This window comes from Eptesicus fuscus, chromosome 8 (assembly GCF_027574615.1).
Source record: "Eptesicus fuscus isolate TK198812 chromosome 8, DD_ASM_mEF_20220401, whole genome shotgun sequence".
Classification (NCBI taxonomy): domain Eukaryota; kingdom Metazoa; phylum Chordata; class Mammalia; order Chiroptera; family Vespertilionidae; genus Eptesicus; species Eptesicus fuscus.
Genome location: NC_072480.1, coordinates 95,989,235 through 96,013,288, shown reverse-complemented (window position 1 = coordinate 96,013,288; position 24,054 = coordinate 95,989,235). Strand labels below are relative to the sequence as shown.

The window sequence follows — 24,054 nt, the reverse complement described above, 5'->3', positions numbered from 1 at the left end:
GACAAAATGATGTTTTAACTGTCATTTATTTTTCATTTATTTTGTATATACTTGTTTAAAAGAGACACATTTACCTCAAATAATATTTGGTTACACAGTGGTACAGTTCATATAAAAGCAGAATAAATGCTAGATTCTTTCTCATTATCAGTGTCCAAGATAATGAGTTGCTTTCCCATCGTCCTCTGAAAGGGATCAATTAGTTGTATGTTTTAAAAAAAATATTATGAGCGCATGGATTTGAACATATTTGATGGGTTTCAATCAGCTGTGATTATTATCTTTTGAAGCTTATAAGTCCATCTTTGGCCCGTGGGAGCCCTTTCAAGTTGGCGCCTTAGTCCTTTTGATATGACCCTTCTAGTCTTTGAGAATTTTCTTGTATCTGGTATAATAAGATATTTCAGTTTCATTTTGTGTATTCATAATTCTGCTCACACCTGGAATTAGCAATTTCTCTAAAAAGAGCCCTGATTTCTTTTCATGGGAAATGGTGTTTCAAGAACTAATTCTGCCTTAGCTCTGAGCAGCATAGCCGCACCCAGACCCAGCTGTTCCATGAGCGAGATGTTTTGTAGGATGAATGATTGTCCTGGTTTGCTTAGAATTGTCTTGGTTTTAGCACTGGAAGTCCTGTGCCCCAAGGAAGAAAAAGAGCTCGTTCTAGATGTTAGGGAGGCTCATTGTTCTGGTTTGGTCATTGTTTCTTGGTCTTCTCTGTGAAGACATATGGGGTGAAAATCAGTCTTTCACAGATAACAATCACCCAGTAGTTAAATTTTTATACTATGTTCTTTACTTTTATTTTTTCAATTGATTTCAGAGAGGAAGGAGAGGGAGAGAGAGATAGAAACATCAATGATGAGAGAGAGTCATTGATCGGCTGCCTCCAGGATTGAGCCTGCAACCCAGGCATGCGCCCCAACCAGGAATTGAACTATGATCTCCTGGTTCATAGGTCGACACTCAACCATTGAGCCACACCAGAGGGTAATACTATGCCTTCTTAAAGGCAAGTAATACTTATTTTTAATAGTGCTTTGTAATCAGCTACGGCATTTGCTTGTCAAAGCCTATTTTGGCATTGTTAATGGGTTCAGGGAGATGACTTTGGTGGTCTCAGTTTGATTCATTTTACTCTAATCTATATGCCTGTGAACACAGTGGATAAATATGTATACTGGAAAAGTCATACTGTGCTAGAAGAGTCATAAAGTGAAGGCTTGCCTGGCCAGCATGGCTCAGTGGTTGAGCGTGGACCTATGAACCAAGAGGTCACAGTTTGATTTCCGGTCAGGGCACATGCCCGGGTTCTGGGCTTGACCCCCGGTGTGGGGCTTGGATAGGTAGAGTGGGATTGCTTCTCTTGCCTATTTGCCCAAGGTGGGTCATTCAGGGCATTTGCTTGTAACTGTACTCCGGGGCAGTTTTACCCATTAAATGTAATGGGAATTAGTCTCAGGAAATAGAATGGTTGTTTTTCTTTAAAGGAGCATATTTAGCCAACTTAAATTTCCAATAATTGTTTTATTCAGCGCCTGTACACAGTGTAGAGTGTAGACCATTCCAGGAATACAATAATTTTTTATTCAAGCACAATATTTAAAACGATCTCTCATTAATTTAACTGACTTCTCTTGTCTTTTAAGGTGATTAATGATTTGGTAGTATCATTGTGGAATAGAAATGCTATACAGAAAGAGTTCATACTACCACCTTTCTTTATGAGAATACAAATGAAGCATTATATTTAGCATTTCAGTTAACTAAGCAAAGTCGAAGTTAGGAAGGATTCTTGTGATTCTGCTCCCAATTTATGTAAAATGATTGTGATAGCCCAGCCCCAGAGGCTCAGTTGGTTAAGCGTTGTTCCGTACACAAAAGGTTGTGGGTTCATTTCCCAGTCGGCACAGAGGTTTCCGGTTCCATCCTGGTCAGGGCACATACAGGAGGCAACCAATTGATGTTTCTCATGACAAACATTTGATGTTTCTAAGTGTGGTCTAAGGGTCTATAAATAGTTTAGCAGTTTTTGTAATTTTGAAAATATGATACTTAACATCCTGGCCGGGTAGCTCAGTTGGTAGAGTGTTGTCCCGGTATGCCATGGTTTGGGGTTCCATCCCTGGTCAGGGCACATACTAGAATCCATCAATGAATGCATAAATATGTGGACCAACAAACTGATGTTTCTTTCTCTTTTCCCCCCTTCCTCTCGCTTTCTAAAAAATAAATCAATTAAAAAAATACTGTACTTATTTCAAAGACACACCTTAATCTTTCTGAATTAAGACTCTTGGGGGATAGAATCTGGAAATGTGCACTTGAAGAAATTCCCTAAGTGATTCTTGAAAAGTGAGCAGTGTGTTTTCAAGCCATGGCTAGGGGCTCCTGGTGTCAACAAGGGCCACTTTTAGGATTCCCTCTGTTTATATACCTACGTACTCAAGCAGGCATCTCTCTGCTCTCTCTCCTTAGAGGCCGATGTCTGCTGCACACGACCTATCTTTAATGTCATGTTTCTTTAGGGAGGAGGCTTTATTCTTTGAATTTCAACACATTTATGTTAGGTAGAAATTGAAGAAACACTTTAATCTAGATCTAGTCTGGGGAAGATAACTTTTACTCACCAGTTGGAAGGGCTGTAAAAACCAGCCTCTTTGAGTTGATTCAATGGAAATGTTCTTTCAATTTTATGCAACTAGTATTTTAATGGCAATAATTCATCTCACACATCTCAATCTCTTGTACATGTATGTTATCTGGGCCACTTTGTCTGGAGCTCAGTTTTTTGCTTCAGGGGAATTATGGAAATAGAGATACCACTGGTTAATATTTTTCTGACCAGGTACTAAATATTTTATCACCGTTTTTTTTTAAAAGCTAGTCAACAAATTAATTAGGAATGGTATTCTGGTATTCTAGGACAGTAATGGAGTATTAAAAAATAGTAATTGTTCTCATTACTGAAGATCTCTGGGAAAAAGCCATTCTGTGTGACTCATCTAGTTGTTGAGTTACATGAAGGCTTTGAAGCAGGGCAGCCATGCTGGTTCCTTCATCTTTATATTCAGGGAGAACTCATGAAATGAAAATATTTTTGTAATATACTTCAATATTTTGAACTTCAAAACTCTTCTGAAATAATCTCGTGGATTGACTGTATATTTGAGTAACTTTTCTTTCATGACGTGGGGAGAGCAACATGTAAAGATAGCAGGATAGGAAGGATGTTAGAATTCCTAAGTACAGCTTCCCACAGTGCTGTGGCTCATCAAGTACTCAAATATGAGCTTCCATCAAGAATAGATTAAGCCTCTTAAGCATAGAGTGTACTTTATTCACCATTGTCTCTCTAGTACTCAACTAAGTGCAGACACACAGAGTCCTCAGTCAATATTAGATGATTGTATGAATTGATGGAAATATGATTCATATTATGGGAATTTATGCTTTCCATATGAACTCAAAATTACAATGTAAGTGATAAATGGTTAGAGAATTTTTATTACACAAACTTTTCAGAAATACAAAAAGCTAATGCCAGTTTTCAATTGCCTTTCCTAAGCTAATTTGCTTTTCTTCATTCTTCTCTTCCAGCCCTAGTATCTGTTCTATACTTGCCAATTTAGGCAAACTGCTGTCTGCCTATGTACTTTCAAGTGTATGTTATAATTTCAGTTTCCAAATCTGTGTCTGATTTGAAATACTAGTATATTTAACTTTCTCTTGTAATCAAATGGAGTGTATTTTCTAAGGATCTTAACATTTGAGTCCTTGACATTAGAAATAAAACACATTTTTTTTCCCCATGAATCTAATTCCTCCAACTGAGTGGAAAAGCAATCTTAAGAATATTAACCTACCTCAAAATTCACCTCTATTGATCAGTTAATAGATATTTTGTCTTTCCGTTAACATTCATTTTTCTTTTAGAAAGCAGATTAGTTACCAAGAAACATTACTAAAGGACTCTGCTTGAGACAGTAAAATGTGAAAGGTCATAGTACTAATCACATGTAATATAACTATGAACATTCTTTGGGGAGGTAGTTAACATTGTAAAAATTTAGACTATGACTTTTGGAACCATAAGAACAGCCTATATTTTGTAAACTGCTTTATAATATTTAAAGTATTTTTACATGCATTATTCTTCTGAAATTGCATACTAATCTTTTAATATAAATAGGGTAGACATTGTTTAAATTGAAATGAATCTCAGAGAGATGGACATGTTCATTATAATTCAACAAGAAAATGACAACGAATCAACTATAGCCTATTTTGGGGGTCTTAATTGAGTGCTTTTGCCACTATAATGTGATATCATAAGCTTTTGACATAGTAATAACAGGAGGATTGTGCCCCAGCATAAAGCACATCTTTCAAAATTGTATTTTATTTTTTCCATCACCATTTATCCCTTCATAAAGCACATCTGAATTTCATATTTGTTGAGTGAAAAGATGTAATTGATATTATACCTTTTCATAGGATCCAGTCTCAAGATCTATCCTGATTGATAATCATCTTATCCTATATAATAAAAGCCTAATATGCAAATTGACTGAACGGTGGAACAACCAGTGAAACAACTGGTGGAACTACTGGTTGCTATGATGTGCAATAATCACTAGGGGGCAGACACTCAATACAGGAGCTGCCCCCAGTCTGCAGGCCCCAGGCCAGCCAAGGTGGGTGCCAGCAGGGGCCCTCCAATCACCCTGCTGGTCGCCCCACAGATTGGCCCTGATTGCCAGCCAGGCCTAAGGACCCTACCCATGCACGAATTCTGTGCATCGGGCCTCTAGTCTTACCTAATAATAGACAAACATGTAAATTGACTGTACCGCCACTACGCCACCAGCCAATCAGGAGTGATATGCAAATCAACCCAACAAAGATGGCGGTTAATTTGCATACACAGGCGCCGAGTGACGGGGGCGGGCAGGACGCAGGCGTTCTGCCCACCCCTGTCTCTCAGGGCCTCTGGGCAGTGTGGGAAAGCGGGGCTGGAGCGGAAAGAGGCGGCTCCTGGAGGGGAAAGAGGCGTCTCTGGGGCCTGAGTGGAAGGGGCCGGGCCGGAGTGGAAAGGCGGTGCCGGCAGCCAGGGAAAGTAAAGCCCATTCTAGCATGAATCTTTGTGCATCGGGCTTCTAGTAGAAATATAAACAGAACCTGATTCCTACATTTGATGCATGTAGGCAGAATTGGCCGTTAGCCTGAACACAGTTCTTTGATAAATGGTGTAATAAGCTACAGATGCTACTGATAATCTAATTTAACATTCATCTCTTGCCAAGTTCATGTTAGGTAAACTCATGGTAGGGAATATATTTCTGGAGGCCACATTGGCTTGATTTTACTACCTAAGTATTTCTCATGACCTGCCCAGACCTGCCCCTACCTCTTGTGTCCATTCTCATTTCCTTATCTGGAAATGCCTACCCTGCAGTGTTGGGCTTTTAAGGTTCATAGTTTAGGGTTGGTTGAAGAGGCTGAAAAGGGATCTTTTCCAAGTCACCTTTGCATAGTTTCTGCTTCATACTATGCTCCTAATTTTTTAAAAAAGATATGAAAATGAAAAAGTGTCAGTAATAATTTATAATTATTAATGTGTTGCCAGGCATTATGTGTATTCACTCATCATATGTACTAACTCAATGCTCACAACCCTAAGAGGTAGGTACTATTGCTATCTTTATTTTACAGATGAGGAAGTGGAGGTACAGAAAAGTAAGTTGCCCAAAGTTACATAGTAAGTGTTGGAGTCATCAAGTAGGAGGAAATACACCAAAATAACAATATTGATTATCTCTGGATGATGGCATTATAGATTCATTATTTTTTCTCACTAGATTATTGGTTTAGTATAAAAGAATATAACTCAGAGCAGCCAGATGGAAGAGGTGTACAGGGCAAGGTATGGGGAAGGTGTGTGGAGTTCCCATGTCCTCCAAACACGCCACTCTGTGAACCCCGTCCTTTTGGGGTTTTAAGGAGGCTTCGTTAAAAGTACAATTGTTTAAAACATTGGCCATTGGAGATTTCCATTTAATTCTTTATATTTATAATATAGAATGTGTCTTTGCTCTTTATACAATTGGAAATAGTATTTGAAAAAGAAATTAAAGTATGTTTGGGACCTAGAATAAACAATATGAGAACATTTGTATGTTTTAATTTTAAAGAATAGCTTCCTTTTCTTATATCTAAAATAGAAATTATACCTGATTGAAAGGGGGAAAAAGACACAAGTACCTCTACTTCCTAGCAGTACAATTTCCCTCAATGGTAATAGCTCAGTATGTGTGTTTGACAATTTTCATTTATCGATAAGGAAAACAGTCGCTTTTAGTTCATGATTAAACATTATAAGGCACAATCCAGGAAAGTGGCTTCTGATCCAGCCAGGTTTTGTTTAAATAATTCCCCAGTAATAGGAAGTGTGAAGGCACATACACGTTAGAACAGCTTCGGGAAATGTACACTTTCCCTCTGTAAAGTATAGCCTCAAAGGCAAAAATATTTCAAGGAAGAGATGCTTTATTTGGTTGTGTCCTGCTCAGGTTGCTTAACTTTTCAATCTTTTCATGCTTTCACTTCCACCATTTCTTTCCCTTCGGAAAACCAATCAGCCATCTAACCAGCCTACCTACCAACCAACCAATTAGCATCAATTTGTTGAAAGCTAGTAACATTTTGAATTTTATTAGGGACTAGAGGCCTATGAAATTCGTGCTGGGTGGGGGCGGTTCTGTCAGCCCAGCCTGCACCCTCTCTAATCTGGAACCCCTTGGTGAGGATGCCAGTCGGACATCACTCTCACAATCCTGGTCCACTGGCTCCTAATCGCTCACCTGCCTGCCTGGTCACCCCTAACTGCCCCCCCCCCACCAGCCTAGTCGCCGCTCACTGCCCCCCCTGCCAGCCTAATCGCCCTCAACTACCCCCCCCCCGCCTGCCTGGTCACCCCCAACTGCACCCCCTCCACCAGCCTGGTTGCCCCTAACTGCCCCCCCCCCCCGCTCCGGCCTGGTCGCCTTTTACTGTCCCCCCTCCCCCTGCCTGGTCGATTGCCTTCAACTGCCCTCCTCTGCTGGCCTGGTCACCCCTAACTACCCCCCCCGCCGGCCTGGTCGCCCCCAACTGCCCCCCTTGCTGGCCTAGTTGCCCCTCACGGCCCCCCGGCCGGCCTGGTCGCCCCATGCAGCCTGCTTGTTCAGTCGTTTGGTTGTCCCTCACTAACCCCCTGCCAGCCTGGTCGCCCCATGCAGCCTGCTGTTCAGTCGTTTGGTTGTCCCTCGCTAACCCCCCTGCTGGCCTGGTTGTAGGCAGCCATCTTGTGAGGGCATGAGGGTCAATTTGCATATTACCTCTTTATTATATAGGATAACATAATAGCTATATACGGCAGTATGTGCCAGGCATTCTGCTGAGTGCTTTCGGGAGCAAGCAATTACAGACTAGATGCCCACAGTTTGAATATGACTTGTGGTTTGGCCCAAGCAGTGTAAGCAGTGTTTGGATTAATAATAAATTACTTTGAGATATCACCTAAAATTCCTTTTTTTAAAAATATATATTTTATTTATTTTTTACAGAGAGGAAGAGAGAGGGATAGAGAGTCAGAAACATCGATGAGAGAGAAACATCGATCAGCTGCCTCTTGCACACCCCCCACAGGGGATGTGCCCGCAACCAAGGTACATGCCCTTGACCGGAATCGAACCTGGGACCCTTGAGTCCGAAGGCCGACGCTCTATCCACTGAGCCAAACCGGTTTCGGCAAATTCTTTTTTTTAAATATATTTTTATTTATTTCAGAGAGGAAGGAGAGGGAGAGGGAGATAGAAACATCAATGAGGAGAGAGAATCATTGATAGGCTGCCTCCTGCATGCCCCACATTGGGGATCAAGCCTGCAGCCTGGGCACATGCCCTTGACCGGAATCAAAGCCAGGACTCTTCAGTCTGCAGTCTGACACTCTATCCACTGAGCCAAACCAGCTAGGGCTCACTTAAAATTCTTGATTTCCATTCTTTGGAAAAGAATTGGAACATCTAGCTGCACAGCGGTAGTAACCCCCTTTACTCATTTATATTCCTTCCCAGGCCCCTGTTATCTTTTTTCTTCTCCGGATCCCTGAATTAGTTATTTAATCCTCAGAGGTGTTGTAAGCCTGCTTAAGCTAGAGAGGAAGTGGCTGCTGGGTCAGGGATCTGCCATTAGAAAAGGTGTTGTTGGACTTGGGAGCCGTGTGCTTTCCACTCTGCCTGCCGCCCTCATAGCTCTGGGACGTGGCTACTCACCTTCCAGGTTGGGTGTGACTTTTATTGCTATGTCACCACCTTAGTTAAATGAGATGGCTTTTCACGTTTCTTAGTCCTTCCTTATCTTCCTGAGGAGGAATAGGTGTGATTCCTTCATTGCTTTGGTTTTATTTATTTTATGAGGCCGAGGCAGAATATGATTGGTTTGAAAGGAGCCATGACTTTGAGAGCATAATTTAAGGATGAGAATGTTTGTCATGAGATCCCAGTAGAAGGTCAGATGCTGAGAATATTTGGAAAGACTCAGCCATGTGACAGCTCCATGTGGTTAGTGTTGGTGATTGGGGGTTTGTGTTTGTTTTCTTAGGATAAATGACCATTTCACTAGTTTTACAACGAATTATACCTATCACTCGTTCACATCTGTAAAGAGCTTTTCTTTTTCAAACAAATGCATTTACAATTTTTTAAGTGTACACGTATATAATGAGGGGGAGAGGCACTTTCTTATTTGAGTATTCCAGTAATGGGCAGAAAGGAATTACCAGTCACGCGCTGTCCGTCCTAGCCCATCTGTGCTCCCACAGGAAGCAGCTCAGGAAGCAATGTCATATTTATAAACAGCGGACAATGCGCTATATGTCTTGGCCAGATTCCAGATTGTTCCTGGCTGTTGCTAATGGTGTCAGCGTCCCCAAATCTCTGGGCATGGGTTCTCTGTGGGTGTGGTTTCCTCAGGAGAGGCTCTGGAGCTGTAAGACATTCCAGTTGCCTTAGCTCTGACACAGACACTGGAGTGTGTTGTGGCTGTAGACTAAAAGCTGATGTTCAGGAGTAAACAGAAAGCTGATACGTTCTCAGGAAAGGGCTTTGGAAATGGCATGGACTCGTTGATGCTGGGGATCTCGTTACATATGTATATTAAGACACAAGCTCTAGGGTTTTGTTCAGCATTTCTGAAATGAGCATTTACATGTTGAGACCTCTCATTTTCTTTCTTCAGAGAACTCACCGAGTGATTAAAAATGATCTTGGCAAGCTAGGTTTTAACCTAGGTTTAAATCTTAAAATTAAGACAGATTTCATTTATTTTAATTACATAAAAAAATAAGGCATATTTTTTACATGACAAGGGGTACTGATTTACCAAAGCCTTCTGTGAATGAATAATGTGGTATGGATACACAAAATGGAAAACAGAAAATAAGAGCTGGTCAGATGACTTTGGAAGCCCTAATTTCAGAATTAGGATATTGAAGATTTCTATCCCTATTCTTTGTGGCAGTGGGAAAAGCACACACACTTTTCTTGCATCTTTCCTAAAACCAGCATTTTAGGAAGGTGAGTGTCAGGCAGAGAGGTGGCGGTGCCTGGGGAATGAGGCTGTGTTTGTGCAGATAGGAGAAAGTTCACCTTAATAGGTCTTTTGAGGAAGTCTCTGCGTGTGGAGTTTCTTTTTTCAAATCTATAAATAGAAGGAAAATGAAGGCAGTTTTTGCTCACTGGCCTCTGGACCGTAGGAATCTATTCACATTTTGCATTTTCTCCCTCCCTCCACCCCCTCTCCCCTTATCTTCCTTCCTCTCTCTGTTCCTTCTTCCCCTTTTCTTTCCTTCCTTCCTTTCTCTCTTTCCTTTTTTTCTTTCCCCTCCTTGGGATAATGATTAGTCAATTGCATGTTTGTGATCTGAAAGAAGTGAAGTACTGTGTGTAGCGACTAACACTGGTGTAGGAATTTAGACATGAGGAGATTCAGCCTCCATAAATATTAAATCCTTAAAAAAGGAATTTCCATGCATAGTTCTGCAGTTATTTTTGGCCCGTGATGTTTTCTGTTGTCTTCCTGTTCTCCGTACTTACAGCCTCTCCATCGGGCTGTGGGATGGATGGAGGTGAAGAATCTTGTTCTTTCTAATAAGGGCCAGGGACCCCTGGGGATGGGTAAAGAGAGTAATTCTTACTCAGATACGGACAGCAGTGACAACGTATGTTTATATGTTTTATATCTAAGTATGAAGCAGATGTATGGCAAAACGTAGTAGAGCCCTGACTAGGGAGACAAAAAAAAGAAAAAAAGATAAAAAGTAAGAATAAAAAAATTTAAGTTTTAAAGCAAGTTGTGAAGATAGACACAAGCTCAGAGTACCTGCTTCTCTCCCAGCCCTTAGAGACAGTTTCCATTTTAAGAACCCAAATTGTGGAACTTCTCAAATAAGTGTTATGTGACTTTGGTTGTATCATCTGGTTGGTGCTGTACACTAAAACGAACATACCTGTATTTGGGAAACTATACCAGACTATTTGCCAAAGGCTTGAGAAGTTGTGATTAAAGTTATTTAAAAATATTTAAAGTGCTCTAAAAATATTAAATGTAAAAAGCACTAGAATTTTAAAATTCTCAGTTTCTCAATTTTTTTTCACACACAAAAAAATTACAATAAAACGTACTGACCACTTAATTTTATAGCAAGTTACTCAGGGACTTTAAAATAGTATTAAATAATTGAGAATGTATTTCTTTTATGCATTAAATGGCGTTTGTCTATAGGGTTATGATTATTTGCAGTTTTAAAAATATTTCTTGGGAAAGTATTGAATATTATGTTAATTTGTAGCATAAAAGAATTCTTTTCTTTCCTGAGTGTAATTGTACACTTAAGGCTTTTAAAAGTATTTCAACTAAGGAATCTTAAAGCATGGCTTTTTGTTTGTTTTTAATAAGTGATCATAGAAACAGATGGCACCGTTGGCACCTGACCCGATGGATAGTGGGAAGTAGCCAGGAACTATAGACCGTCTCCTCCGGGTTGGGTGGCCCGGACGCTTGGGGCTGTTTGGATGCCCTGCCTGAGAACAGCGATTGCCTCAGGCTTGTTGGTTGGATGAGGGTGATAGTAATATTAGCCATTTAGATTATGGAACCCCCCCCCTCCAAAAAAAAGAACCCCCACATTTTGTTAACATTACTTACTTAACTTTTTATCCTACAAAACCAATAAGTGGGCCCAATTACATTATACATGTTTTTGATCATTTTGGTATGTGATCAATTAAATTTTTTTCCTCTTTAATGTATTCTTACTAGCCTGATAGTGGGATTTTAATTCTGTAATTCTCTCCCCCACGCCCCACCCCTTTATTTTGCCAAGCAGTATCTTTTTACAATTAAAAAAATTTTAAGAGACATTTTTAAAACTTGCTATTACATAGACATGGAGTAAGAAGTTAAAATCCTGTGCCACCTAGAGAAAACCACATAGTTTGGTATACGTGTTTCCAAACATTTTGCATGTTTTTGTACTTTCTGCCATTCTGTTGATTTGCTTATTTCTGTATTTGCATCATACTGTTTTGATATCTGAAAGAGAAAAAAATCCTTCCTTAATTGTTTATTTCAAACAATTTTTAACTAAACTAAAACATTTAGTTGCTTTCCAAAGAGAACTTTATAATCTGATAAGTGAATCTTATTGCTTGTTTAGATGGTATTTCATACCTTTGGTTTTATTTTTATATATGATTTATTAATTCAGTAATCTGTATTTTTTCTTCTTACATTTCAGAGTCCTGTGTATGGAAATTCACATGAGTCAGTTCAGTCTAGAAGGGTAGTAATTTCTCATAATATGGATAAAGCTCTGAAAGAAGGTAAGGATCGAATGAGAGTACGTAATTACCATATAGAGCAATTCATTATATTTATTCTAAAAGGAAAATAATCTCAAAAAAAAAAGGAAAATAATCTCTAGAAAATTTATCTATCATTTTTGTCTGCATATAGCATTAGGATTTTTTCCCTCATGAATTTTTATTTGATGACTAATTACATCTTCATTGTGTAAAGTCTGTAGAACTCTTTTCATCTTGCAAAATTGAAACTCTGTACCTATTAAACAATTCCCAATCCCCCTTTCCCAGCCCCTGGCAATCTGCTTTCTATTTATGAACTTGACTTTTTTAAGTTCCTCACATAAGTGGAATCATATAGTATTTGTATATGATTTTGTATTTAGCTTATTTACTTAGCATAATGTCCTCAGGATTCATCAGTGTTGTAGCATATCCTTCCTTTTAAGGCTCAGTAATATTCCACCCTAAATAAACATGTCATGCCTAAGTGCAGAGAAACTTCTAAGTCTTAAAAAATTAAAGAAAGACCATGTTTATAACAGCATTATTCACAATAGCCAAAAGGTGGAAGCAACCCAAGTGTCCAAGGATGAATAATGAAGGAATAAACAGAATGTGGTATATACATGAAATGGAATATTGCGATAACTATGTATGGTGCCAGTTAGGGTACTGGAAATATCGAGGGGAACGCTGTGTAAAGTGCATGACTATCTAACTACTCAGCTTTATACCCAAAACCAATGCAAAATAAAATTGGAGGAACAAAAGGAAGCACAGGAAAAAATAAAAATAAAAAAAGACACAGAGTATGGCCAAGAGAGTGCCCTTCTCTCACTTAGATTACTGTATCAGTGACAGCTCAGTCCCCAAATCAAACAGCAAACGTAGAATTAGGCTTCAAATTGCTGTTTTACCAGGATTAATTAAAAATGTATATTTTAGTAATAAAGTATATTAATCACATGGTCCTTGCTGATATATTAACAAACAATATTCCAAAGCTTTTCCACACAATAAACAAAATAATAATTTATTTATTTTTTAAATCCTCACATGAGGATATGTTTTTTATTGATTTTAGAGAGAGAGAGAGAGGAAGGGAGAGAGAGAGAAATATCAATGTGAGAGAGAAACATCAATCAGTTGCCTCTTGTATACACCCTGACCAGGGATCACATCCAAAACCTAGGTATGTTCTCTGATCAGGAATCAAACACGCAGCCTTCTGGTATACAGGACTGAGCCACCTGGCCAAGGCAACAAAGTAATAATTTAAAACTGGAGGCCCAGTGCACGAAATTCCTGCACTGGGGGCGGTGCGGGATCCCTCAGCCTGGTCTGTGCCCTCTCAGAGTCTGGGAGCCCTCGGGGAATGTCTGACTGATGGCTTAGCACTGCTGTGGAGGCGGGAGAGGCTCCCTCCACCGCTGCTGCACTCATCAGCCATGAGCCTGGCTTCTGGCTAAGTGGTGCTCCCCCTGTGGAGCACAATGACCACCAGGGGGCAGCTCCTGGGTTGAGCATCTGCCCACTGGTGGCCAGTGCACGTCATAGCGACCGGTCGTTCTGTAGTTCAGTCGATTTGCATATTAGCCTTTTATTATATAGGACATTTATTTGAAAACCAACATGAGACAAACTAAAAACAAAATTGCCTACTAAAAATTTTGGATATTTAAATTAATAAGGAATTAGAATCTAAAAATGTGTCCAGAAGGCTAAGCTGCTAAGCGGCTTTGTAAACATTTAGAAAGTCTGTAGTGGTTATAATTTGCATGTCTAGAGTATTTTAATTTACACTTCTAAACTCTGGGACCAGTACATTTAATTGAAATGCTGAATATTATTAGCTATTTTTAGTGGACTTGCCTTGATAAAATTGAGGGTCTTTTGGTATGCTTGTTAAGTTATATCAGAGATATTTATTAAGGCGATAGTAATTTAAGTTCAGTTTATATGAAATGCTTAAGAACATTTATTTTAAAATTTCCCCCTGAAGTTAGATTAAACTAGATAACACTTTTGTACCATTTTATCTTTATATATTTTATTCCTTTTAGAAAGTATAATTTAAAAGCAGGTTCATTTGAAGAGTTGAGTAAATTACAAGGCAGATATGTGTGTCTGCATGTTTGTATGTGGATTTTTTTTGTTGTCGCTACTGAAGGGGGCAATATAACTTAGGATTTATCTTTTAAAAACTTAAGATTTTATAGATTGAATTACTAAAAAGAAAGAAGTAATAAGTATGCAGAGCAAAATAATATAGTTAGACTTTCTGTAGAGCAGTAAGAATTACTAAGCTTCAGATGCTGGGAGTTTAATGGCATATTCGGAGATGATCAAAGGATATCATCATGGTGCTTTGTTAGCCAGTTTCACATGTAGAAACTATATTTAGTGGTTCAGATACAGTATGAATGATCTATGTGTCCGTCTGAGAAGTCGGAACAGCTGCCCTCCTGTACCAGATACCTAAAAGTTTCTGCTGAAGTTACATTTCCTGGGAAACTGACAGATATAGAGGGGAAAAAAATACTTGAAACAAATCTTTTGACTTACTATTAAATCTCATTATAACACATAATTATAATTATCAGGTCATTTTACAAGTAAACAGACCTCTTAGTTTCTTTGGAGCATGTCCTGGAGAAGGTGGTAATCGCTGTTACTAGGCTCCCTCTGGCCAATCCCGAGGGTGGTACACTGTCCGAGAATAGATGCTGCCATGGAAGAAGAGCTCCCCCTTGAAAGACCATGCCTTCTCCCACCCCTTTAGGCTCAGCTCACCTGGTGTGTGACACTTCCCAGTGCTATGCAGTATGTTGTTGAATGAATGAATAGATCAGTCAGTGACATAAACTAATAACCCCAGGTCTTCCCAGAAGATGACTTTCTTCTACCTACAGATAGTGATTATCAAGTATCAAATTGCATTTTTAAAACTTTACAAACCATAAAGGGCCGTTAGTATGAACAAGGAATTATTGTCCTTATCACTATCATTAGGCCAGTTTCTGATTGAATGGGGACTATTTCTTTGTTCCAAGAGACTCATGTGATGGACATTTATGAGTCATGGGGCTCTACCTCTTGGACATAGAAGACTGTGTCTCTGAATTGCTCTGGGGAAAAGTCAGAGTTGAAAAAAATGACTTTCTTAGAGCTCACTCTTTCTTTTTTTTCTTTTTCTTAATGTTTTTATTGATTTGAGAGAGAGAGAGAGAGAGAGAGAGAGAGAGCGCGCGAGCAAGCACACAAGGGAGAGAGGAACATCAATTAGAGAGAAATATCTATTGTTTGGCTGCCTCCTGCATGCCCCCTACTGGGGATCAAGCCTGACACTCTGGAGATGATGCCCCAATCAACTGAGCCACATCGGCCAAGGCTGTTTTGTACATTTTATATCTTATATTTTTATGATACTTAGCTTGGAGAGGGGTGCTGATGAGCTAATGATAGAAGATATACCTGTGTCTAACACATATCTCTATTACTGAGTACAGATTTTTGCCAGTATTCATTTTTATTAATTCCTAGCTGAAATGTGTTATCAGAGGAATGTTTGAGAGCTGTATTAATTAGCATGTGCATTGTAGTTAACAAATGTAATGAGACATTATGTAGGTGAATATGTCCTTCACGTTAAACCTTTAGCATGCTGAAAAGATCTTATTTTAAAGCTATTAAGTCTCGCCCTAGCTGATTTGGCTCAATGGATAGAGCGTTGGCCTGTGGACTGAAGTGTCCCATGTTCGATTCCAGTTGAGGGCACATGCCTGGGTTACGGGCTTGATCCCCAGACGGGGGTGTGCAAGAGACAGCCAATCAATGATTCTCTCTTATCATTGATGTTTCTATCTCTCTCTCCCTCTCCCTTCCTTTCTGAATTTAATAAAAATATATATTAAAATATATTTAGTCTCTTATAATTGCTCTTAATTTCCTGCTATAATTTAAAATTAAATTTTAACAAAAGAAAAAACAGTTTTATTTTCCAAACCTTTGGATTGCAGATTTATATGCTGTTAGTTAAAAATTCTATAGCATGAAAACTTTAATAAAAGAGCTAGAGAGGAAGACTTGCACATAAATGAACTAGCAATATTTTGTTGGCAAGGTGGCCCTCATGCTCTTGTTACTTGGCATTGGGATGTGCAGACAAGGGCCTTTCGAGGTCATGTAATCCAGCCCGTCAGCTCAGGGAGTAATTTTTTCTATGTCAGTCTTGTTCATTGGATATCTAGCTTGTTTAAAAGTTTCTTATGATGGAATGTTCACCATCTAACGTGGCAGCCTCTTGAACAGCTTATTGATTTATTCAGTTCCTTTGTATGGTAAACATCTACACTTATAAAAGAGAAATACGCAAATTAACCATCACTCTGCTACACCCACCAGCCAATCAGGAGCGAGTATGTAAATTAACACAACTAAGATGGTGGTCGCCACGGAGCTGGAGTGAGCAGGAGGCTTGGGTTGCCCCTGGCAATGGAGGAAGTCAAGCTTCCCACCCACCCTGGCAGGCCCTGGCCTCCGCTCAAGGCTACAAAGTTTCAATTATAGAAGATAAATAAATCCCAACAAAAATGGCAGCAGCCACGGAGCTGGAGAGAGCAGGAGGCTTGGGTTGCCCTCGGCGATGGAGGAAGCCAAGCTTCCCGCCCACCCTGGCTGGCCCTGGCCTCTGCTCAAGGCTACAAAGTTTCAATTATAGAAGACAAATAAATCCCAGATACCTGCTTCCAGCCAGCCCTGGCCTCTGCTCAAGGAGGTGCTAAAAAAAAAAAAAAAAAAAAAGCCCCTTACTCAGGCTGGCCACACCCCTATGGGGTGAGGATCCCCGCTGGGGGGCTTGGCCAGCCTGCAAACAGCCCTCAGCCCCTCACCCAGGCTGGCCACACCCTCATGGCCCGATCCCTGTAAATGGGCAGTCGAACATCCCTCGAGGGGTCCCAGATTGGAAGGGGTTCAAGCTAGGCTGAGGGACCACCTGCCCCCCTGCACGAATTTTGTGCACCGGGCCTCTAGTTAATAAATAAACTCTGTGATTTCTACACATTGGTCCTATTTTTGCCTTCTAGAGAAGTTTAAAAGTACAGCCTCTTACATATATTTTTCATACAAAGAGGTTTTAAACAATCTGGATATCTGTTGGATGAGGGAGCTATTTTATATTTTTCACATCTTTACTCATGTGGCTTGTCCGATCTTCGTGCAAGACTGCAGTGTGCTGAGTAGAAAGAATGTGTGACTGGCAGGAGACTTGGCTCTGCCACTGGTTAACTTTGAGCAAGTTATTTCACTTCTCGGAACTCAATTTGAGGAGGGCGTGAAACTGAGTTACTGTGTAGAAACCACAGTCTACTTGTTTGTTACCAGTAATTGAGATTATAGGATTGGTTCGTTCCTGTTTTTGCAATAATTTCTTACATCTGGGTCGGCAATAATTTCTGCTTTTTTCTTAATGGAATAGTCCAATTAGGGATAAGATGTGTGTACTTTTTGCCGAATCTAGAAAGCATAACAGCTGTTTGTTCACATTAATATCTGGAAGTGAGCAGAAAATTGCCGAAGGGCCTGGGAGAGTCATTTGTTGCTTTTGCTTTTGTTTTGCCTTTTCTTTCATGTTCAGTGGATATTGATTCCACCTTGCATGCTGGAAGCCTCTATAAATATTTATTTAATGAATAGTGCAAGATTGAGGTAGAATCATTTTTTTCTTTTCAGTGCCTGCCCCTTAGTCGTTGTCTTAGCAAGTAATTCTTCTCAGCTATAAGGCTCAGTTTTATTAAGTATCTTCTCAGCATGACTGAGGCCAATGGAACCACTTTGAGGATTTATCTAAAAACCTTAGTATGTGTCTGTGAATAAGACTTTTTTTTTTTGAAGGAGAAAATATTTTTATTTTTGCCAAATAGTTCTAGGAAAACACAGTATCCTCCTATATGATCCAAAATATTAAGAATAAATATAGTTGGACCACACAAGTTACTTCATTTCACTAAATGCTCATCCTTAAGTTATGCTGCTTCATTTTATATTTGCTTACAATGCAGATGTTTTGCTCATTGGATGATTTAAGGCCATTTATAGCAGTTTTATGTAAAAAGTCTAGTTTCTTTGTAAAACATAGAAGATTAAATCCTCTGTTTACATCATTTTCTTTTTATGTTCAGTCCAATTTGTGCCAAGCTTATGTGAACAAAACTTTTGATGCTCTGTGTATGCTTTTGAACTTTGGGATTTAAGATGCTACTTTGTAAATTGTTATAAAGCTGAGAAATTCTGGAAAAACATTGGCTATGCTTTCCTGGTTGATGTTCTGAGAAAAAAGCCGTCACAGGATGTCAGAACAAGAGCAGTGCTTCCTCTGACCAGTGGGCTCTTGCCGACATGTGGGATCTCCACACAGAGTGGATACTAAGCCTGAGCTGGAGGCTCCATTTGCTACTTGGTTTTCTACAAATCATGACCCTCTCTGCCCCTTCCTGCAAAAAAAACAAATAAAATAACAACTTAAAGTTGGTAAAATGAGCACTGAGTCATAGGCTAAAGCATTATTTGAGAACTAGAGGCCTTGTGCACTCGGTGGCGGGGGGGGGGGGGTCCCCCCTCAGCCTGGCCTGCGCCCTCTCGCAGACCAGGAGCCCTTAGGGGATGTCCGACTGGGGAGCGGGCCTAAGCCGCAGTCTGGCCTCCTTCTGCAGGAGGTGACCCGCGGGCCGATTCGGGGACGGCCCCAGCTGCGAGTGGATGGCCTTGCCCCCCATTGCCCCTCTGCCACCACTGGTCACCGCTGCCCCTCCATTTCCATCCCCTCCCTCTGCCCATTGGCACCCTCCTTGGCTGGCCTGGTGCCACTCATTCGCTGGCCCCGCCCCCTGCTGACCAGCCGTTCCACCGTTTGGTCCATTTGCATGTTAGGTTTTTGTTATATAGGATTATGGGTTAGTCATTTGGATGCCAAGTTACATTTTGTTTCACAGGATTCCCTGGGATAAGCCAATGTGTAGTAGACAAGCAAAGCAAAGCAGGAAATGATGTATGGCACATCAAATTTAAGCCAAGTCAAGTGGTGTTTGAGAAAGGAAAGAAGAAAAGCTAGTAAAATAAGTAGTGATTATAAATAGCCCAGGTCCTTCAGTGGGAACAGGGTTATGTGGCTAAATGTTTTGCTTCCTTGGAGCTCTTGGAGGAATCACACTCAAGCCCAGTAACATTTTTAATTTTCAGAAGACCTAATTTCTTTCAAGGATCACTCATTGGCTTCCCCTTTTTTTCCTACATGGATTTAACACTGTGTCCTTTGGCAAAGACGTGTGTACAGGGTTGAGCTCCAGTATCAAAGCATGGCAAAAAAGGGTGAGTTTGGAGCTGAGAGGCAACACATGATACAACCTGTACACTCCATAAGGGTGTGGCCACTGTCTAAGATGCTCTGTTTTAGATGGGTTGGCACCAAGATAGACTATTTAAAAATTGGGCTGTCCTCTAGAACATCCGGGACATATGGTCACCAGTCACCACACCCCAAAACTTCTAGTTAGATGAGAATATTTCATTTTGAAAGATTTTAGGGAAGATTGTCTTCTTGTTTTGTTTCCTACTCTCTTTATACTTCAAGCCAGTCTCCAGTGGAGATGCTGTCTTGGTGTTGCTTCCTTCGTCTGAGTTTCCTCATTGCTTTGTTTGTCCTCGTAGTGTTTGACTACAGTTACAGAGACTACGTGCTGTCCTGGTATGGGAACCTCAGCAAAGATGAGGGGCAGCTTTACAACCTGCTCCTGGAAGACTTTTGGGAAATTGCCAGACAGCTGCACCACAGACTGAGCCACGTGGACGTGGTGAAGGTTGTCTGCAACGACGTGGTGAGAACCTTGCTCACTCACTTCTGCGACCTGAAAGCTGCGAATGCCAGGTAAACGTTGTAGTATGAAAACCTCCCGCCTTTCTTCACTTGGAAATACTGTGCTCATTGAGCAAGGGGTCGCGGTCAAGACCGAACTCTAGAATATTCTGTCTTGCTGACACTTGGCTTGAAATGTAGACACAGTGAAGGGAATAATTATAATGTTATGATAGAATAGATTTAAAAAAGTAACTTTGTAATAGAAAACCACTTATAGACTTGTTTAATTTTATAAAAAACTTAAACAGTGAAGAGAATTTTATTGAGTCAGCACTGTCATGAATTATTTATAGTATTATGGATACCTAGAAATAGAAAAAAAAAACTTTAAAATATGTTTTTATTGATTTTAGAGATGGAGGGAGAGATAGAAACATCAGTGATGAGAGAGAATCATTGATCGGCTGCCTCCTTCACACCACTTACTGGGGATCAAGCCCACAACACAGGCAGGTGCCCTGACTGGGAATTGAACTGTGACCTCCTGGTTCATAGGTCGACACTCAACCACTAGCCACACCGGCAAGGCTAGAAATAGAAAATTTAAGCATAAGGTTTTATAGTGTCAGTGACTTTAAATTTTTAGGGAAGTTTAAAGATTTGTGTGTGTGTGTGTGTGTGTGTGTGTGTGTGTGTGTGTGTGTGTGTGAGTCCTGTGTTAAGAGCATCAACATACCTTGAAAATTGATTTTTCAAGAAACTTAATATTGGAGCTTGTGGGAGATAATTAGCGATGTTTCCATGTGAAAATGGCTAGCCTGAGGCTTGTTGGCCTTGTGTACTGTCACACTGGGGAGGTCTGTGCAGTCGGCGTGGGCATCCTTATTGGGCTGGTGGCTCAGATTCTTTTCGAGAAGAGCTGGTGTGTGCGTTTGTCGGAGGGCGGGCTCCGTCCTGCCCTGTGATGTTGCTCAGTGGACCTGGTTGCTCAACGTGCTTGTACAGCAGCTGCCGTCCAGGCTCGGCTTCCTGCCTCCTTCCCTACAGTGTCTTCTCCCCCCCAGTCTCACCCGGCTCAGGTTTATGGGACCAGAGCCCACAGCCATCACGTGCCTCTTAGTTTCCAGCTTTCTGCCCCCAGTGTTTCGCAAACTTGTAAAAACTGGAACCCATAGTAAGAAATACACTTTATATCATGACCCAATTTTGTGAAACAGTACTCTTATTATATGTGATAACTGATATTTTTTGTTTCTTAACGTTTTTTTAAAATGGTGTTTGAAACTAAGTAAATTTTATTTTATTTCTTGTGGGTTACAACTCATGATTTGAAAAAATTACTGAAAAGCAGCGATTCTGAGATTTTTTGGTCTCAGGAGCCCTCTATATTCTTAAAAGTTATTGAGAGTCTAAAAATAAAAGAGCTTATGTTTGTGGGTTACATCTCGTGGTGTGCTGGGCTAGCTTGTCCTGGTTTGTGGGAGCTGACTCTGAGTTCAGTGACATCAGGTTGTTAGCGTGTAATTGGCCGGGGTGGCGGTGCTTACACTGTGAAATGGATGAATGCTACAAATCAGAGCTTTTTTCCTCCTTTGGAGAGCCGGTTGTTAAACATTTACTAGCTCACCACTTATTATTCCATCTATCAATATTTACCATGTTAGATATTAAAATTAAGAAACTTTAAAGTGCAAGTGTACACTTTCCATTAACCGTCAGAGTGATGATGTCATCACACATTCCATAGCCTCCCGAAAACTCCGCTGTGCTTGTAAGACTGAGAGTGAAAAAACATGAAATTTCGTGCTACTATGAATATAGTTCTGCCCTCTGAGACCCCCTGAAAGGGCTCTGGGGACACAGGAGTCTCCAGACCACCCTTTGAATATTGCTGTTTATAAAGAAGTTAACTTCCAGTAAGAGGGGATGTGAACTAATGCGGAAAGTGAGGGGTAGGATTGTGGGTTACCTCCCCAGAGTCTCAGAAGCTCCTGCCTCTCCTTTCCAGGGTCCAGCAGCCCTCAGGGCACCTGCTGATCTGCGGGGGAGCCGCTGTGTAAAGTGCTCCACAGTTCTACCTGGCATACTCTGCTAAGACTTGTTTGAATTCAGTGGGAGCTCATTTTAAAGTAAAACATTTAAATTATGGTCCAGGAGAGGACAGTATTTCAATCAGTGTTTTATTTCCGTTAGAAGGCTGATTGGTTAAGGTTTGGGAGAAGAGCAAGTGTTTAGAGAAATTAGTGTTTTTATGATTATCTAATTTTAACTTAAGAATATATTTTTCATTGAGACATTTATCAGTTTCTGAAATTACTGCTTTTGTGAATAACATAAAAATGTTACAGACAAAGCATCAGAGTGAAAGAAATAGAGAATTGATTTCATTTGAGAAACTCCTTTTCTTTGGGCTTCTAGCTGTCTTATGGCCAGGGTAGATTTATTTTGCTGATATCTGGGCTCTGCCTACACGTTCTAGTTGATGGTCCTTATTAAAGAAAAGACTCTACCACTGGGATTATGGATATTTTAAAAAGTGCCGGTACGTCACTGGCATTTTGATATAGATGACCATGCGTGCCCTGGAGGTGAACCCTGGAGGACTAATGTCACCTTCTGCACATCACACATGAGACTGGTAGACAGCTCAGGTTTGTTGGCTAGATCTGTCCTTGCCTGCCCCAGATAAACTGTGCCCCGAACAAGAAATCTCCATGAATGTGCAGGTATCCACTGAGTGTGAAATGGCTTGGCGGCCCGGGAGGCTCCAATTGAATTGGCCACTGTCAGACAAGAGAATAATAAATTGCATTAATAAAAGCAACACATCCTCTGGTTAACTGTTAGGCAGTGTGTGGAGGTGGCTTTCCGGTCAGCTGTTTTTATTTCCAGGCCAACATTCTGTTGCTGCTTTAAGCCCACCCAGATCACATTTAATTCTTGCCTCTGCTTCCTCTTCCTTTGTCCCATCTGTCTTGTTCCAGCAGGTTTCAGGAAAATCTAAGGATGATTGTTTTTTTATGCTATTAAATCGATAGCGTCTTTAACTGTGTAGTGTCTTTACAATCTCCGTGTTTTACCAGCACCGGCATGCTGTTTAAGGGGGAAGAATAATGTTTTTATTCACATATTTTCCTTCTTTAACGCTGCAATTTTTTTTCTCCTCTCATCCTTGCAATCTCTGGTTATGGCGTAGAGTAAATAATCTGTACCTGAACGTTATTTCTGTTATTTATTACCTCTGTGTTTTGGACCATTCATTTAACCACTTAGATCCTTAATATTCTCATCTGTAAAATGCTGGTGATCATATATACTTCTTGGTGTAGATGGAACAATGAAGTAATAGTGAACATATGACATTTACAAAAAGCCCTTTTCCTCATTCAAGGAATGAGGACCCAGAAGTAAGGAAAAGGAACTGCAGGAAACAGATTCATACTGAATAAAAGGCTGCTGCCAGGATTAGTGCTACAATCTACCAGAAAGAGGACGGACATCTGCTGACCCAGAAGCAGCCATTTGACTCACGATTCTTTCTTGGCTTCTGAAGCAATACCTGATGTCCACAGCTAGGGAGCATCATGGGAGTATCCTGCAGAGAGTTGGCAGAGGGTATCCGGAAGCATTCACCTTTCCTTTTTCCAGAGATCAGGCTTGTTTGGCCAACCTCTGACTGGCTCACTCCGAAGGTGTTCCCCTGACTTAGCTCTAGGATGGAGAGGAATTGGTGGAAGTCGAGGGTCAGGTTCGTCATGATCTGCCTTCCACAGGGACAGAGAAGGGACGTGTACACTTTGAGAGGAATTTGGCTATTATTTAAAGAAGCCTCTCTTGTAAAAGTGGATTATTTTTTGGCCAACTTCCCCCAATGATATTAACCAGACATACATCTATGTATATAAAAGGCTAAGTGTCTGTCCTTCCCTCCGACCGGTTGCTATGATGTGCACTGACCACCAGGGGATAGACGCTCAATGCAGGAGCTGCCATGATGTGCACTGGCCATTTAAAAAGAAATGGTACCGTGGACCTGGCACCGATAAACCAACACTTGGCTTCCCCTAAGTCAGGAACAGGCCCCGCCACCACCCCAGAGTGACACCCCACCAAATCACAGCCAACGCTGCCGAGACCCCGTGGCGCAAAATGCAGCCCACAGCCCAGCCCAGCCCGGAAACAGTCGCTGTGGGTGCCGACTAATGATGTTATGTAGCAACGCCCGGCTTCCTCTCCCTAGCGACTAGCCTCCTTGGAGTTTCCTCAGCCCAGGAATCCGACTTGCTTTATAGC

General features: G+C 40.7%; 1 protein-coding gene across 4 annotated transcripts in view; it reads left to right on the top strand.

Annotated features, from left to right (window-relative positions):
• The window catches only part of SNX25 (sorting nexin 25), a 92,294-nt gene that overhangs the window by 11,108 nt on the left and 57,132 nt on the right, over positions 1–24,054 (top strand). For all 4 annotated transcript variants that reach the window (XM_054720129.1, XM_054720130.1, XM_054720131.1 and 1 more), the window contains exons 2-3: positions 11,840–11,924; positions 19,614–19,830. In XM_054720129.1, coding sequence (XP_054576104.1) covers positions 11,840–11,924; positions 19,614–19,830 — 302 coding nt within the window. The remainder of the gene's footprint in view (positions 1–11,839; positions 11,925–19,613; positions 19,831–24,054) is intronic.